Genomic DNA, 16,912 nt, shown 5'->3' on the forward strand with positions numbered 1-16,912 from the left:
ACCGCCCTCCATATTTGGTTTTGTGCTCCAGTCCTGATTTCTTGTCAAATTTGCCCTCACTTGACTGTTGCAGCCATCTTGGTTCCTGGCAGCCTCCTGTTTAAGGCTGCACTTCCTACAGGAAGTTGCAGTGGAAAGTTCCTGTTCCAGTTGTAGTCCTAGCTTTGTTGCTCTGTATTTCCTGTCCTTTTGCCTCAGGATTCCCTGTTGCTGAGCTCAGCCTGTGACCCCGACTCTACACCTCTGCCGTCAACCTTTATCTTCTGCCTGAAACCCGACTACGTAACCTCTAACAGGATTCTGTCTCTTGGCTCTGGTCAGTGAATATATACCCATACCTAAGCCCTGCAGTTCCACTTCATGATCTGAGATGAGCACCGTTATACATTCCCCTTGTCCACCTATCCCTACTCCACTCCATCCAAAATGCTGATGCCTGGCCCATCTATCTCACTCACTGCTCCACTACGCATTACGCACTGGATTTCCATATCCTCTACAATCTAATTTAAATCTCTAGTTTTCAAAGATCTCAATAACACTGCACCCCCTTATATCTCAGCCCTCATCCCCAAATACATACCTAAATGTCCCTTATGTTCTGTCCACGACATCTGCCTTTCCTCTTACCTTATTACATCCTCTCACTCCCGCCTACAAGACTTCACCCGTCTCCCCATTTCTCTGGAATTCCTTACCACATATCATCAGAAACTCCCCCAGCTTTCAGATATATAAAAACTCCCTGAAAACTCATATTTTCAAGTAAGCGTATATGCCGTACCTCTAACATCCAACTCCCCCCTCCTCTAACCCCATTGGGACAAGCTGTGCAGCTGGACCAATATCCACCATATGTAATATCCCAGCACCCCTCCCCCCACCCAAAAAAAAACCTCAATGGAGTCAGCTGTCTGACTGGGCTAAATTCCAACCTAAGATACACTCCATCCTACAATGAGCAGCCACTTTACCTTCTTGTTTCAACATTGTCCTTCATTCTCTCTAGATTATAAATTCTCACGAATGGGGCCCTCTTTGTATCTATTTGTGTATGTCTGTCATCATTTCAATGTAATTGTTGAATGAATATACATAACTGTACCCCCATTATATCGCGCTGTGGAATATGGGGGCACTTTACAAACAAACCATAATAATAATAATAATAAAGTAAGCATGTTACTTTCATTCATTCTACTTTGTCCACATGGGACTGTTGCACCGCTCCTCCTCCTTCTCTGCTACTTTTCTCGCCTACATAATGGACCTTTGGCAGTGGGTTCATCCATAGCCAAAGGTGTTTAACTAATAATTGTACTGATAAAATATTTAGCTTCATTTGTTTCTCTATACACACACTGTATTACTCTGTAATTTGCACCCCAAAACTGTGACCATATAAGTCACGATAATGGTAACGTTTGCCAAGAATCACCAAACAACAACATCTATTTGGTAGGGGGGTTGAGAATGGGGGCGCTTTCATTTTACCTTTAAGTATTGAAATATTATGCCAACATTTGAAATGTGATAATGTAGCAAAAATGTATGTATATTGGAAAAGAAGAACAGAATATGAATTAAGCTTTGGTGAATGTAAACATATTTCCTAAAAGGTTTTAACGAGTTTGACATAATAATTCTGGGTGAATCACTCATCTCTAAAACCTGCAAGGATGCGCACTTGAAATGAAGATCTCAAACTTACTGGACACAGTGATCAACAACTCATGACTTGACATTTTGCCATTCATAAGAATAACATCCTGTACATATTTTCCACTGTCATCAACGGTGAGGTTGTGGATCCAGATGGAGACGTTTCCATTGAAAAAGGAAACACGCCCGGTAAAGATTTTCATGGTGGAGGGGTTGGAGAGCTGAGAAAAAACGGCTATCGAGGATTTTTCGCCTTCTCTTTTCAGCATCCATTCAGCATTAAAGATGGAGGACTCATTAATATCTTTTCCCAGAAGTAACAGAGAGTCACCAACCTTCATGTGAACTTCATTGGGTGAATCCACCATCATCACAGCTGAAAATAAGAGAATTGGGTGGAAATAATCACCTAAAAACTTGTTGCATGGAACAAAAGTAGCATTACTATCAAAAAAGTCAGTCACTCAACTCAATCCAGGAGGACTACGTTCAGCCCAAATATGTTACAGGCCTCAATCTCTTTGATCCACAAAAAAGGGAAGGACCCTAGGAACTGTGGGAGCTATTGCCCAATTTCGTGAATTAATGACCAAAATTTTAAACTGGCCCTCTTTGCCGATGATATTGTCCTTACAATATCTAGGCCTTTAATCTCCCTGACGAGCCTATTTTTCCGATTTTGTTATAGTGCAAGAAAAGGTAAGTGCAAACCCTATAATATATCAACAAATAAATCACAAAAAATGATATCACCAAGAGGAGATGCTGCTGGTGTGAGCAATTTCACAATCCCTCAATAGACAACAGGAGGAGTACACAGAGCGCAAGAACTCCTCTCGTGGGTAAATGGAAGTTCACAGGAATCAGATCAACATGTATTAAAAGAAAAGAGAAAAGATCATGGTACAATACAGTTTAATTAACAAAATATCCTTTGAGCAGTGAGCTCCAGTACACTCACATGCTCCACGATCATTAAAAGCAGTTTAACCAACTCAGGGTTAGGAGCGACGCCCGCAATACAGCAAACACAGCTCACACGAATCCTCTGGGTAGGGACAGTCTCCTCCGCATCCAAACAGCATCTGATGTCACAGGACTTCCTCAGCTTTCCTCCAATGGTAAGGGGGGAGTAGCAGGATACAGAGTCAGCATCAGCGTTGAGATCTTTACAGCGGGAGAGCAGCTGGTGCGCAGAAAGCGGCAAGAGGCTCCACACGGCTCCACACAGCTCACGGGTCACTGCGCAATTGAAAATAACCGTATGCGTTTCATCCGGGTATTCGGACTTCTTCAGGGGTGCATGGATACAGACTCATCTCAAGACATTAAATAGTCCCCAAAAGGGGAGGAGAAAGGGTGGGTGCAACACATCATAGCACAAGCCATGCCCACAATGCAGAGATGTACACATACAGATAGCAGCCAATGTTAAATGGACACAAATAATGTATAATGGTACAAATACACAAAATTTATATTATAAAAAATATATACATAGAATTTATATAATAAAAATATGTATACGCAAATAGAAAATTAATACAATAAGGATCCAGATAGGACCTAAGTGGAGACAAAAAGGAAAATCAGCACAAGTAGTATAATAAAAATGTATAATAAAAATGTCATACAATAAAAATCAACGTATAAACGTATAAAAATAACGTATATTAAAAGTTGATATAAAAAGGATGTCAATCTATGTGCCCATAACAAGTATAGAAACACACATATGAACATCAATGTAAAAAGGAAACCAGATCAATATCGATGTTAAGACCTCTTGGCTTAAGTGTATGTAATTTATGTATCCAGAAGGTTTCTTTTTGGGAAATCTCCTGGATACGGTTACCTCCTGTCCAATGTGGAGTGACCAAATCAATGCCTAAATAACTCAGACCCTCAGGGTTTGAGCCATGGAACTTTTTAAAATGTAAAGGAACACTGTGATTTTCCAAACCTTTCACAATGTTCCTTATATGCTCCAGGACTCTCACCCGGAGAGGTCTGGTTGTGCGGCCCACATAGTGCAGGCCGCATGGGCATTGTAATAAGTAAACCACAAATGTACTTTTACAGTTAATAAAGTGGTCAATAACATGTACTTCTTTGGTCACATGGGAGTTAAAATTATTGGTTTTAGTCAGGCAGAATTTGCAAGCCTTACAGCTTGTACACTTAAAAAAGCCCTTAGGTTTTTTGGCTTAGCCATGTGTCCCCCATCGACAGAAGTCTGAGCATACTGGGAGCGATTCTATCCTTAATATTACGAGCCTTGGTATACACAACCTGTGCCCTATCAGGTAAAAAATCTTTAAGGAATTGATCGCCCTTTAAAATATGCCAGTGTTTGTTTAAAATTTGTTTAATTTTAAAATGTTCATTATTAAATTGGGTGATGAAGGGAATAAAATTGGACTTCATCTCTTCTCGAGGAGTAGGTTTTAAAAGTAGACTTCTATCGCTTTCTCTCACTTTTTTTATAACAGTATTTAAATCAGTGGACATATAATCCTTCTCAAGAAATCTTTGTTCCAACATAGCAGACTGTTCCTCAAACACCCCAATATCAGTACAGTTCTTGCGTAATTGCGTAAACTGGCCTGAAGGGACATTTGAAGTCCAATTCGGATGGTGACAGCTATTTCTACTAATATAAGTATTACAATCGACCGATTTAAAGTGGGTTTTACTTAAGACCTTCATATTCTCTACATAAAGGACGAGGTCAAGAAAAGCAATGCTAGATCGGTCGAATTGATGGGTAAATTTAAGATTCATATTATTCTCATTCAGGTAAGTTATCAAATCTTCCATCAGCGTACTTGAGCCATCCTATATGAAAACGATATCGTCTATATATCGTTTCCATGACACCAGGTTCGCGCCAAATGGGTTGGAGTGGAAGGTAAAATCCTCCTCCCACACACCCATAAATAAATTAGCATAACTTGGCGCGAACTTGGTTCCCATGGCAGTACCCCTGGTTTGTAAATAAAATATCATAATTATTTCTCTTTCGATAATACATTTTATTTACAAACCAGGGGTACTGTCATGAGGACCAGGTTTGTGCCAAGTTATGCTAATTTATTTATGGGTGTGTGGGAGGAGGATTTTACCTTCCACTCCAACCCATTTGGCGCGAACCTGGTGTCATGGAAACGATATATAGACGATATCGTTTTCATATAGGATGGCTCAAGTACCCTGAGGGAAGATTTGATAACTTACCTGAATGAGAATAATATGAATCTTAAATTTACCCATCAATTCGACCGATCTAGCATTGCTTTTCTTGACCTCGTCCTTTATGTAGAGAATATGAAGGTCTTAAGTAAAACCCACTTTAAATTGGTCGATTGTAATACTTATATTAGTAGAAAGAGCTGTCACCATCCGAATTGGACTTCAAATGTCCCTTCAGGCCAGTTTACGCAATTACGCAAGAACTGTACTGATATTGGGGTGTTTGAGGAACAGTCTGCTATGTTGGAACAAAGATTTCTTGAGAAGTATTATATGTCCACTGATTTAAATACTGTTATAAAAAAAGTGAGAGAAAGCGATAGAAGTCTACTTTTAAAACCTACTCCTCGAGAAGAGATGAAGTCCAATTTTATTCCCTTCATCACCCAATTTAATAATGAACATTTTAAAATTAAACAAATTTTAAACAAACACTGGCATATTTTAAAGGGCGATCAATTCCTTAAAGATTTTTTACCTGATAGGGCACAGGTTGTGTATACCAAGGCTCATAATATTAAGGATAGAATCGCTCCCAGTATGCTCAGACCTCTGTCGATGGCTAAGCCAAAAACCTAAGGGCTTTTTTAAGTGTACAAGCTGTAAGGCTTGCAAATTCTGCCTGACTAAAACCAATAATTTTACCTCCCATGTGACCAAAGAAGTACATGTTATTGACCACTTTATTAACTGTAAAAGTACATTTGTGGTTTACTTATTACAATGCCCATGCGGCCTGCAATATGTGGGCCGCACAACCAGACCTCTCTGGGTGAGAGTCCTGGAGCATATAAGGAACATTGTGAAAGGTTTGGAAAATCACAGTGTTCCTTTACATTTTAAAAAGTTCCATGGCTCAAACCCTGAGGGTCTGAGTTATTTAGGCATTGATTTGGTCACTCCACATTGGACAGGAGGTAACCGTATCCAGGAGATTTCCCAAAAAGAAACCTTCTGGATACATAAATTACATACACTTAAGCCAAGAGGTCTTAACATCGATATTGATCTGGTTTCCTTTTTACATTGATGTTCATATGTGTGTTTCTATACTTGTTATGGGCACATAGATTGACATCCTTTTTATATCAACTTTTAATATACGTTATTTTTAAACGTTTATACGTTGATTTTTATTGTATGACATTTTTATTATACATTTTTATTATACTACTTGTGCTGATTTTCATTTTTGTCTCCACTTAGGTCCTATCTGGATCCTTATTGTATTAATTTTCTATTTGCGTATACATATTTTTATTATATAAATTCTATGTATATATTTTTTATAATATAAATTTTGTGTATTTGTACCATTATACATTATTTGTGTCCATTTAACATTGGCTGCTATCTGTATGTGTACATCTCTGCATTGTGGGCATGGCTTGTGCTATGATGTGTTGCACCCGTCCTTTTCACCTCCCCTTTTGGGGACTATTTAATGTCTTGAGATGAGTCTGTATCCATGCACCCCTGAAGAAGTCCGAATACCCGGATGAAACGCGTAGGGTTATTTTCAATTGCGCAGTGACCCGTGAGCTGTGTGGAGCCGTGTGGAGCCTCTTTCTGCTTTCTGCAAACCAGCTGCTCTCCCGCTGTAAAGATCTCAACGCTGATGCTGACTCTGTATCCTGCTACTCCCCCCTTACCTTTGGAGGAAAGCTGAGGAAGTCCTGTGACGTCAGACGCTGTTTGGATGCGGAGGAGACTGTCCCTACCCAGAGGATTCGTGTGAGCTGTGTTTGCTGTATTGCGGGCGTCGCTCCTAACCCTGAGTTGGTTAAACTGCTTTTAATGATCGTGGAGCATGTGAGTGTACTGGAGCTCACTGCTCAAATGATTTTTTGTTAATTAAACTGTATTGTACCATGATCTTTTCTCTTTTCTTTTAATACGTGTTGATCTGATTCCTGTGAACTTCCATTTACCCACGAGAGGAGTTCTTGCGCTCTGTGTACTCCTCCCGATTTTGTTATAACCTGAAGTTTAGAATGGGCAAAACTGGTGCAATTAACAACAGGAAATTCCTCAAACAAATGCCAAAAATCCTTTTGAAATCAAAGGTCGATTTGGTAAACCTTATTTTTACACCAATTTTGCCAACTTTTTAAGTCAGGAGACTTTGAGACATACTGGAAATCACCAGGAGGATTGTTTTATCAACGTCTCCAGCTCCAGAATCAGGGCTCACATACTGCACCTGATTTTACAACAAAAAGTGTTCTCATTTACACCAATTGATTGCTTTACTTTGATAAATCCGGTACAGTCCTTTTGGCACCATTTTCTCTCTAGATTCTCAGCTGGGAGACTCTGATAAATGTAAATGTACTTTTTAACGCAAAACAGGACCCTGCTTCCTTTGATACACAGCCCTTGTGAGAAGAATGCAATAGGTATAACCACAATTTCCTGTACACCATCTTTATGATCACTTGTTTCTATTTCCTAACACTCTATCGGAAAACACACATCATCTTAACCCCTTCACCACATGCATTGCCTGCTGTTACCCCACCTTGGATTTGCTGGTTAACTATTTCCTAATGACTTTAATTGTTCCGTATAACTATACTAACATTATTTCATATAGCGCTTTCATAAACTGCTTCACAATATAGTGCAAGGTGTGTAACTTGGGAGGTTCTGGCAATTTGCTGAATGGACAACTCATTGCAGTTGCTTCCCCTCATACAGAGGTAACAGGAAGGGTTCACAGTTTTAGGTTAGTACCTGCATTTTTTGTTTACCTTGACGTTTGGTATGCAGGCTTACGACGCTTTGGCCAAAGGGTTTAACTAAAAAAACAAGTAATTACTATTATTATTGAAGTATTTAAACTTTATACTTATTACCATATATGTTTTGTCAATTTGATGTAGCATTGGGCAACCCCTGTCTTTTAAGGTATGTAACACGTAGGACGTTTTTCAGACAGTTCCAACTATCTATGTTTTTGGTGCCTGAGGCACAGGGAGATAAAGTGAGTTGCCCAAGGTCACAAGGAGCTAACACCGGGAATTTAACCAGGCTCCCCTGCTGCAAACTCAAAATAGTTTGAAAGCGAAATTGGCACCTAGCATTTAAAAAAAAAACAACAAGAACAAGAGAAACCCCAACATTGGTTACCAAGTCCTGTGGGTTTTGAAATTTTTTTAAATGTAAAGCGTGTACACAAGCTTCCAAGGAACGCATTGTCTTTACATCACACGTGACTGGAGACATTTTTAAAATTAAGAATTTTTATCAATTGTCGAACACCATTTGTGGTGTATCTTCTGGAGTGCCCATGTGGACTCCAATATGTGTGATGTATCTCGAGACCATTGAGGGTCCGCATACTGGAGCAAACTTCAGACCCATAGTGTATCGAGGCATTTTGTCCTAGTACATGCGGGGAATCCTACAGGACTAACATACAGTATAGAGGAATAGAAACTGTCCCTGAAAATTGGGGAGGAGGGGATCGGCTCCAAAAACTCTGTCAAAAGAGACATATTGGATTTATAAGCTGAGAACTTCGGTACCCAATGGACTAAATATTGACATTGACTTAGGAGCATTTATACAATAGTTTAAATATATCTATTTAAGGCCCATTTAATATTTTTATTTTTATTTATTTTTATTGTTCTATATCCCTTACTTTTTATTTTTGTTTTTAATATTTTCATACCGTAAATTAGAGATCACTCCTTTCGAGGAATGTTGTGTATTGTATTTTTTGTTTTTTATATGTATTTCTGTCTTTATATAGATCACAAAAGATGAATATTATCAATACACTTGCGTCGTAATGTTGATTTTAAACTGATGCATATATTGTACTAATGTTCAGTTTCATTTGATGTTGTGTAGGACATTTAGATTAATCTCCCTGTATGTCCAGGCTAAGAATGCTTGATCTAAGGGCTTATGAGAGCTGTAAATGGAACAGCAAGACTAGTGCATTTCATATGCAACTAGCTGATATACCCAGCATTGCCCGGGATGTAATTTTCCCGCTCCCCCTCTGTCTCCGCATCCCCGTCTCTCTCCGCTCCCCCCTCTCTCTCTCTCCCACTTCCCCTCTCTGCCCCCCACTCTTTCTCCCCCGTTCACAGCAATACGGTCCGCACCCTGGACATGAATGCGGCCCCCCCTCACTTCACAGCTCCGGTCCCCCCCACCCCCGGTCTCAACTCCACCCCTCCCCCCTTCACAGCTCTGTTCCCCCACACAGTCTCACACACACACACACACACACACACACACACACACACACACACACACACACTGTCACACACACACAGTCACTTTCACACACAGACTCATGCAAGTAATGTTTACAGCAGAAGCAGAATAAGCAGCCCCCCCCTCCCTCAGCTCACATGCAAAGTTCAGAAGCAGCAGTTCTCCTCCGACACAACGGATCACCCTCTTTCCACCCCCTCCTCACCCCGTAGCTCACTGGCCATCTCCCTCTCCCATCCCATACCTCAGGCAGCAGGAGGCTTCATTCAGCGAGGACTGCATGTGCGCTCCTAGGAGAGGGGAGGGGGGAGAACGGAGGGGGGAGAGCGGAGGGAGGAGAGCCAGGGGCAACAATTAGTGCGGGCGGCCAGGCGGAACCCCTGGGACTGGTCCACGGAGCCCCAAGGTTCCGCGGAGCTCTGGTGGAGAATCACTGTGTATATAATGATGTCACCATGCCTTGCACTCAGAGACCGTGAGAGCCAATGACAGACAAGGCCCGCCCCGCAGTCAGCCAATGGGAGAGCTTGACAGCCAATGAGAGCGCGCACAAACCCACAAACAAACATCGTTTGAGTTTTATATATATAGATTTCTGTAATACTAATATAACACACTCCCCCCCCCCTCCCAATCGCAGATAGGGACCATGTGCGGGAATATACCTGTGTTACCGTGTATGGTGCAATACCTGATAGGCTCACAGGAGGCCAGAACCTCCGCCACTGGGAGCCTGGGGTGTTTCCTGGAATTATGCTTACAGCACCTCCTCTTGTGCAGGTATTCTGGTGTGTAGAATAACCCCTGCCACAGGAACCACATACAGCAGGTTATAGATAAAACTGTTTACTATATACAACACAACCCAATATAACAATAACCATATGACAATAGTGTCACCCTGTAACACTGGCCTAGTGCAGGCCGTAACCCCACACCATTACCCCAAGAGTCCCAACCCAACCCAAGTGTGAGACAGCGCTGCCCACTAAGTTGTGATGAGGGTTGGTGCACTTGGTGTATGATGAAGGTACCTGCTGGGTGTACTTTCGCGCAGATGCTGTACTTGGATGATGGATCCGAAAGCGTGATCCACAACGCCGCTTCCACAACGTGAGGTGGCGTCCCGCCAGACAGTCCCACTATGAAGATAGTCTCTATCTTGAGGGATGGTCTGAGTCCAGACACGATGATCAGGGCCGCACAGCAATTGAACTGTGTCCCTGAACTCAGCAAATAACTAATGGACCAGGGTCTCTACCTAGGGCCTGTCCCTGTCGCAACCACAATCTGGGTTATGGATTCTATCTGGGGCCTAGGGGGTGTAACCTGGCCCAGTACAGGGGCTACTGCTCCCTGCACACACCCTTCCCTAACCTGCTCTCAGCTCTGACTGACTCGCATGGTGTGAGTGAGTCAAAATGTAACTCTTTGCAGCAGGAGAATCTGTAAGCCCTATTGGCTGTAATGCAGCAGGTGATATAGGTGAAAGGGCAGTCCCCAAAGTCTTCTGGGTAATGTAGTTTCCTGCTGAGCCTTTTCTCATTGGCACCGCGTGCGCTATCTTTAATGCGCATGCGCGACTTTGTAATGGCTGCCGCTAGCTCTAACTGTGCATGCGCGAACTTGTAACATCCGCCGCGTGAGCACACTAAACATGGCAGCGCCCTGCAACAGATGTAGAGTATTAGTATACTAAGGGGTTCAGTAGGGATAGTTGAAAGGGTATAATAAAGAAAGAAGATCCCTTTTGGTGCACTTAACCTTCACTTTAAGTGAAACTTGTAACTACAAGTACTGGTAAGAGATGGCTTCCCTATATAAAGGTAACCCCATCTCCACTAAACTGAAATAATATTTATTAGTATAATTTATAGAAAACACAGTGATTAAAACCTAAATTAGCTCTTATACAGCAATTCACTTAATGATCAGCATTGAGTTAATGCCTTGACTACAGGTTAGCCAAATGTATCGATATCTTCATAATAGAACTCTGACTCTAATCAATATCAGAGATATAAGTATCTGCCTGAAGGGACTAATCACTTAAATGATCGTGAATAAATAATAATTATCATAAAGTGCATATATACAATGTGAAAACAAACTGGGAAAAGATTTTGTGGGAGTTGCCCCCTGAGTGTTAGAGGCAAGGTGTTGTTTATAACAACAAATACACCACACAATAAAATATATAATTGCTGCCTGACAGAAAAAAGTTAAAACACTTAGAAAACCACAGCAATAAGTGTTATTGTGATGTCCTTCTGGGCACAGAGCTGCCAATGCATAAGCTAGATATGTGGTTATATAAGTAACCATCCGACATTTGCATTGGTTAGGTTCAGAATGGTATATATTTAACTAAGAAGAAAGTTTGATAGCTGAATAAGCATCTTTACTATCATTCTAAGTTGGATTCTGTCTGTTTGTTTGTATGTCCGAAGCATCGAAATCTCAGAAACGGCACTACGTAGCACCACAAAACTTAAACTGTACATTTTGCTGCGGATTTGAAGGTCAACCAACTATTTGGAGCTTCCAATGTGACTCACCTCCCAAATTATGGACATTCTATGTTCCCCTCGGCTGTCAAGCAAATCTGTTAGAGCAGGAGCCGGGGGCGGGGGGGGGGGCATGGCTACTAAGGGAGGGGGCGTGTACTTGCCTGGATCGGGGCTGTGTGTGTCTGTGATGTCAGATGTGCGGGGGAGATGTGGCAGTGGGGGGGAAGGGGGCGAGATGTGCCAGCTAGCATGGGGAGATGTACCAGCAGTGGGGAGATGTGCCAGCTAGCAGGGTGAGATGTACCAGCGGGGCGGGGGGGATCATGTGCCGGCAGCGGAGGGAGATGTACCAATGGTGGGGGATGGGAAAATGTGCCGCCAGCAAGGGGAGATGTACCAACGGGGGCGGGAGCGGGGAGATGTGCCTGCAGCGAGGGGACATGCCACAGCAGCACAGGGAGATGTGCTGCAAGCGGGGCGGGTAGAGGGGTGGAGGTGGATGGAGCGGGTGGCGGGGACATGTTCTGGCAGCGGGGGGAGACACACACAGAGACAGACACACACACATATACTCACACACAGACAGACATACACAGAGACAAATCTCACCCCGCACTACATATAGCAGCAGGTGGGGGGGAGGGGGCGGGGAGATGTCCTGGCAGCGGGTGGTTGGGGGGGGGGGGGCCAGGACATGTATTCAATATTACATTCCCTGGGCGAAGCCGGGCACAAAAGCTAGCTGTAAATAGACTTAACAGATTTTCTCCTATTGGTTTATAGGGGAACGCAAATACCTCACAGTGCTCTTATTTGTAGCAGTTGTAGCCGTGAGGCACAAGGGTTCAACTGCTACTTTTGTATCAATAATAATTGACTGTGAAGTTTCAAAGATTAAGCAAAGCTAGAAATAACTATATACTCTCCCTAAACCCAAACATGGGTAATGATGTTAGTAACTCAGCAAGCACTATAAATAGACTTATAACAGATTTGCTCCTATTAGTTTGCAGGAGAAAAAGAACGTTTCACAGTGCTATAATTTGTAGCAGTTGTTGCCGTGAGGCACAAAGAGTCAGCTGCTACTTTTGTATCAGAGATAATTAACTGTGAAGGCTAAGGTTGTCCCCGCTGGTGCTGAGCTTGCGCTGAGCTTGCGCATGCTTGGAGAGCTCTCCATGCATGAGCGCCGGGTGTCCTGCATTTTCGCGCGGGGGGAGGGGAGGCATTGCGGGTAGTTGAGCGCACTGGAAAGTATAATTTTTTTGTTTACCTGAGCACGGGTGAGGTGTGCCCGCGTGAGCTGGGACTTACATATATCTACATATGTAAGTAACCGCCGCAAGCGCAGCCCGCTCAGCGCGCGTGGGGACGCAGCCTAAAGGATAAACGAAGACAGTTATACCTGTATACTCTCCCTAAATCCAATCATGGGTGGTGTTATACGTATTGATACAGTACTATCTGTACTAGTGGTTGCGTCGTGAACCCACATCTTAATTTAGCTAGCTCTGTAGTGTTTATAAGTCAGATACTGCTGAATAGTACAAAGCATGCAACCTTGTGTTGCAGCAGCGCTACTGATCAGGTGACCGTGATGTCATCTCTACCCGATGGCTGTTTCGTTCTACACAAACTTCTTCGGGGGTGGGCGGGACTATGATTCTCAAAACTATTTATGCTCCTTGGTTACCATAGCAACCCATTTTAATCAAAGCATTAGTACTTTAGCTTTATCCTGCATTATAGTTTATAATGAGCATGATATTGTGGAACATAAGAGACTACCCTAGGTTAAAAATAGGAAAAATCCCTACATTTAAAACAATATTAAATAGGTTCATAAAGGTTGGTAGAGTATTGATGATTACATAAGATGCCAAATATATTATACTAGCTGATATACCCGGCGTCGCCCGGGATGTAAATCCGTAATAGTATTATTTATAAATAGGGTAACAATAGGTGACTATTTGTTGTAAAGGTTGAATAATAATGTTGAAATGAAACATGGAAGAAAATGTAATACGATGTTGTTTAAAAATGGTTTATTGTAAACACACCACAGTAGAATGTATATTTTGGTGACATAAGTGATGTAAAAATGTGAGGTGTGTGTCCCGCTAGGGTGTGAGCGGGTGTGAGGCATCGGGTGGGTGTTCAGTATGGGTGGCGGGTGGGTAGTGAGTGCTGGCTGTGGGTGGGGTCCCGCTAGGGTGTGAGGTGGCGGGTGTCTGGCGAGTGCGGGTGGCGGCGGGTGTCTGGCGAGTGCGGGCGGCGGCTGGTCAGTGATGTCGGTGCGTAGAGGTGTGAGTGGGGTGGGATTGTGAGGCGGGAGGCGCTGGGTGGGTGGTGAGTGGGTGCGGCGGCTGGACAGTGATGTCGGTGCGTAAGGTGGGAGGCGGCGGGTGTGTGTCGAGTGTGGTGGGTGAGAGGCGGCGGGTGTCTGTTGAGTGAGGGCGGAGGCTGTGGGGCACAGGGGTGTGAGGCAGCGTGTGGCTGAAAGGCAGAGGCGGGAGGCGGCGGGAGTGCGGGCGGCGGGTGGGTGAAAGGCGTGAGGGCGGCGGGATTGTGGGCGGCGAGTGGGTGAAAAGCAGAGGCGGAAGTGCGGTGGGTGGGTGAAAGGCGGTGGCGGGAGGTGGCGGGAGTACGGGCAGCGGGTGGGTGAAAGGTAAGGGCTGGAGTGGGGGGAAAGCCGGGGGAAGGCAGGGGCGGGGGGGAAGGCCGGGGCGGGGGAGGAAGGCCGGGGCAGGGGGGGAAGGCAGGGGCAGGGGGGGAGGCAGAGGAGGGAAGGCAGGGGCGGGGGGGAAGGGGGGAAGGGAGGAAGGGGGGAAGGCAGGGGTGGGGGGAAGGTAGGGGCAGGGGGAGGCAGGGGTGGGGGTTAAGGGGGGGTGTCACTGTGTGTGTCAGTGTGTCTGTCACTGTGTGCATCAGTGTGTCTGTCCCTGTGTGTGTCATTGGGTCTGTCCCTGTGTGTGTGTCCCTGTGTGTGTCAGTGTGTCAGTGTGTCTGTCACTGTGTGTGTCGGGGGGGGTCAAAAACGGAGCTGGGGCGGTAAAAAACGGAGCTGGGGGGGTCAAAAACTGAGCTGGGGGGAGTCAAAAACGGAACGGGGGGGGGGTCAAAAACAGAGCTGGGTGGGGTCAAAAACAGAGCTGGGGGGGGGGTCAAAAACGGAGCTCGGTTAAGCCTCCCCCAGCAGCAACAGCCGGCGCCACCACCACCAGGGAGCATTTCCTCACCTCAGGCAGCAGCAGTGTGGCTGGGGGTTGGGGACCCCTGGGTTAGAGCGCACCGGCCAATGAGAGCCATGGGGGGGCGGGCAATCCAGGAGGGGCGAGACACCAGCCAATGAGAGCCGTGGGAGGGCGGGCAGACTGACGGACCAATCAAATGGTCTCCAGAGTCTCACAACCAAGATTTTCAAATGTATATATATATACTATTGATATTATAAACATCAATTGTAAATTTATTATTTATTTATAAAATATTTTACCAGGAAGTAATACATTGAGAGTTACCTCTCGTTTTCAAGTATGTCCTGGGCACAGAGTAAAACAAATAATACATGGTTACAAGTACAGTTACATAAATGAACAGGGTATACATTATATACAAGACATTGCGTGCACAGTTAAAGAAAATATATATTATGAGCGTATGAAACAGTTACAGACCAGGTTAAAATGTGAGACAGCCTTAGATTTGAAAGAATTTAGACTGGTGGTGGATGTGAGAGTCTCTGGTAGGTTGTTCCAGTTTTGGGGTGCACGGTAGGAGAAGGAGGAACGTCCGGATACTTTGTTGAGCCTTGGGACCATGAACAGTCTTTTGGAGTCTGATCTCAGGTGATAAGTGCTGCAAGTGGTAGGGGTGAGGAGCTTGTTCAGGTAGCTGGGTAGCTTGCCCATGAAGAATTTAAAGGCAAGACAGGAAAGGTGAACTTTGCGCCTAGACTCTAGTGTTGACCAATCTAGTTCTTTGAGCATTTCGCAGTGATGTGTGTTGTAGTTGCATTGGAGAACAAAACGACAAATTGAATTGTAGAGGGTGTCAAGTTTGCTAAGGTGGGTTTGAGGTGCCGAGCCATATACTATGTGTCCATAGTCAATAATTGGCATTAGCATCTGCTGTGCGATACGCTTTCTGACCAGGAGACTTAGGGAGGATTTGTTCCTGTAAAGTACCCCTAGTTTGGCGTAGGTCTTGGTTGTCAGGGTATCAATGTGCATCCCGAATGTTAAGTGGGAGTCAAACCATAAGCCCGGGTATTTAAAACTAGTGACAGGTGTTAGGGTGGTGTTAGCGTTGGTTCTAATCAGGAGCTCAGTCACTGGAAGATTTACAAATTTAGTCTTGGTCCCAAATACCATTGTTACAGTCTTGTCAGTGTTTACAAACAGTTTGTTTTGAGAAATCCATTTTTCGAGTCTCAAAAAGTCAGACTGAAGTATGTGTTGAAGGTCAGAGAGGCTATGGCTGTGTGCATATAGGATTGTGTCATCTGCATACATGTGTATTGAGGCTTCCTTGCAAGCTGTGGGAAGATCATTAATGAACACTGAGAAGAGTAGGGGCCCCAGCACAGAGCCTTGCGGGACACCACAGGTGATATCCAGGGGGTTGGAGTTAGAGCCTGAGATGGACACATGTTGGGATGTTCCTTATAGGTAGGACTGAAACCAGTTTAAAGCATGCTTCCCTATTCCAGAGCTCTGGAGTTTGTTAAGCAGGATAGCATGATCAACTGTTTCAAAAGCCTTTGCAAAATCCAGGAATTCTGCACCAGTGAGTTGTCCCCGTTCCATTCCACACTGGATTTCATTGCAAACTTTTAGCAGGGTAGTTACGGTGGAGTGTTTGGGACGAAAGCCAGATTGGAATTGGCTAGGGAAATTTGTTTTGGTATAGAAATCGCTTAGTTGGGAGTGGACACATTTTTCCATGACTTTGGATAGAATAATCATCCTGTTATATCAAAACATAATCATATTTAGGGTGTTAGAAGAACTCATATGTAATTTGAACATAATTCCAGATCAATATTTGGAAATGAATGGCACTTCTTATTGATTATTCATGGACCTAGAAAATATGGCTCTTTATGATGCCAAACACAGATCCCCATGTAGTCATATAGCAGCAGTGGTCAGGCTCTCATACAAGTGTTTGCACTTCAAATTATCAGTGCATTGTATTATGATTTAATAATGTGTATTTAATCATCACGGTTTGTTCTTTATACTTAT

General features: G+C 43.8%; 1 protein-coding gene across 2 annotated transcripts in view; it reads right to left on the bottom strand.

Annotated features, from left to right (window-relative positions):
- Positions 1 to 16,912, bottom strand: part of LOC142467382 (hepatic and glial cell adhesion molecule-like) — a 39,880-nt gene that overhangs the window by 2,920 nt on the left and 20,048 nt on the right. For both annotated transcript variants that reach the window (XM_075573002.1, XM_075573001.1), the window contains exon 4: positions 1,712 to 2,038. In XM_075573002.1, coding sequence (XP_075429117.1) covers positions 1,712 to 2,038 — 327 coding nt within the window. The remainder of the gene's footprint in view (positions 1 to 1,711; positions 2,039 to 16,912) is intronic.

This window comes from Ascaphus truei, chromosome 16 (assembly GCF_040206685.1).
Source record: "Ascaphus truei isolate aAscTru1 chromosome 16, aAscTru1.hap1, whole genome shotgun sequence".
Classification (NCBI taxonomy): domain Eukaryota; kingdom Metazoa; phylum Chordata; class Amphibia; order Anura; family Ascaphidae; genus Ascaphus; species Ascaphus truei.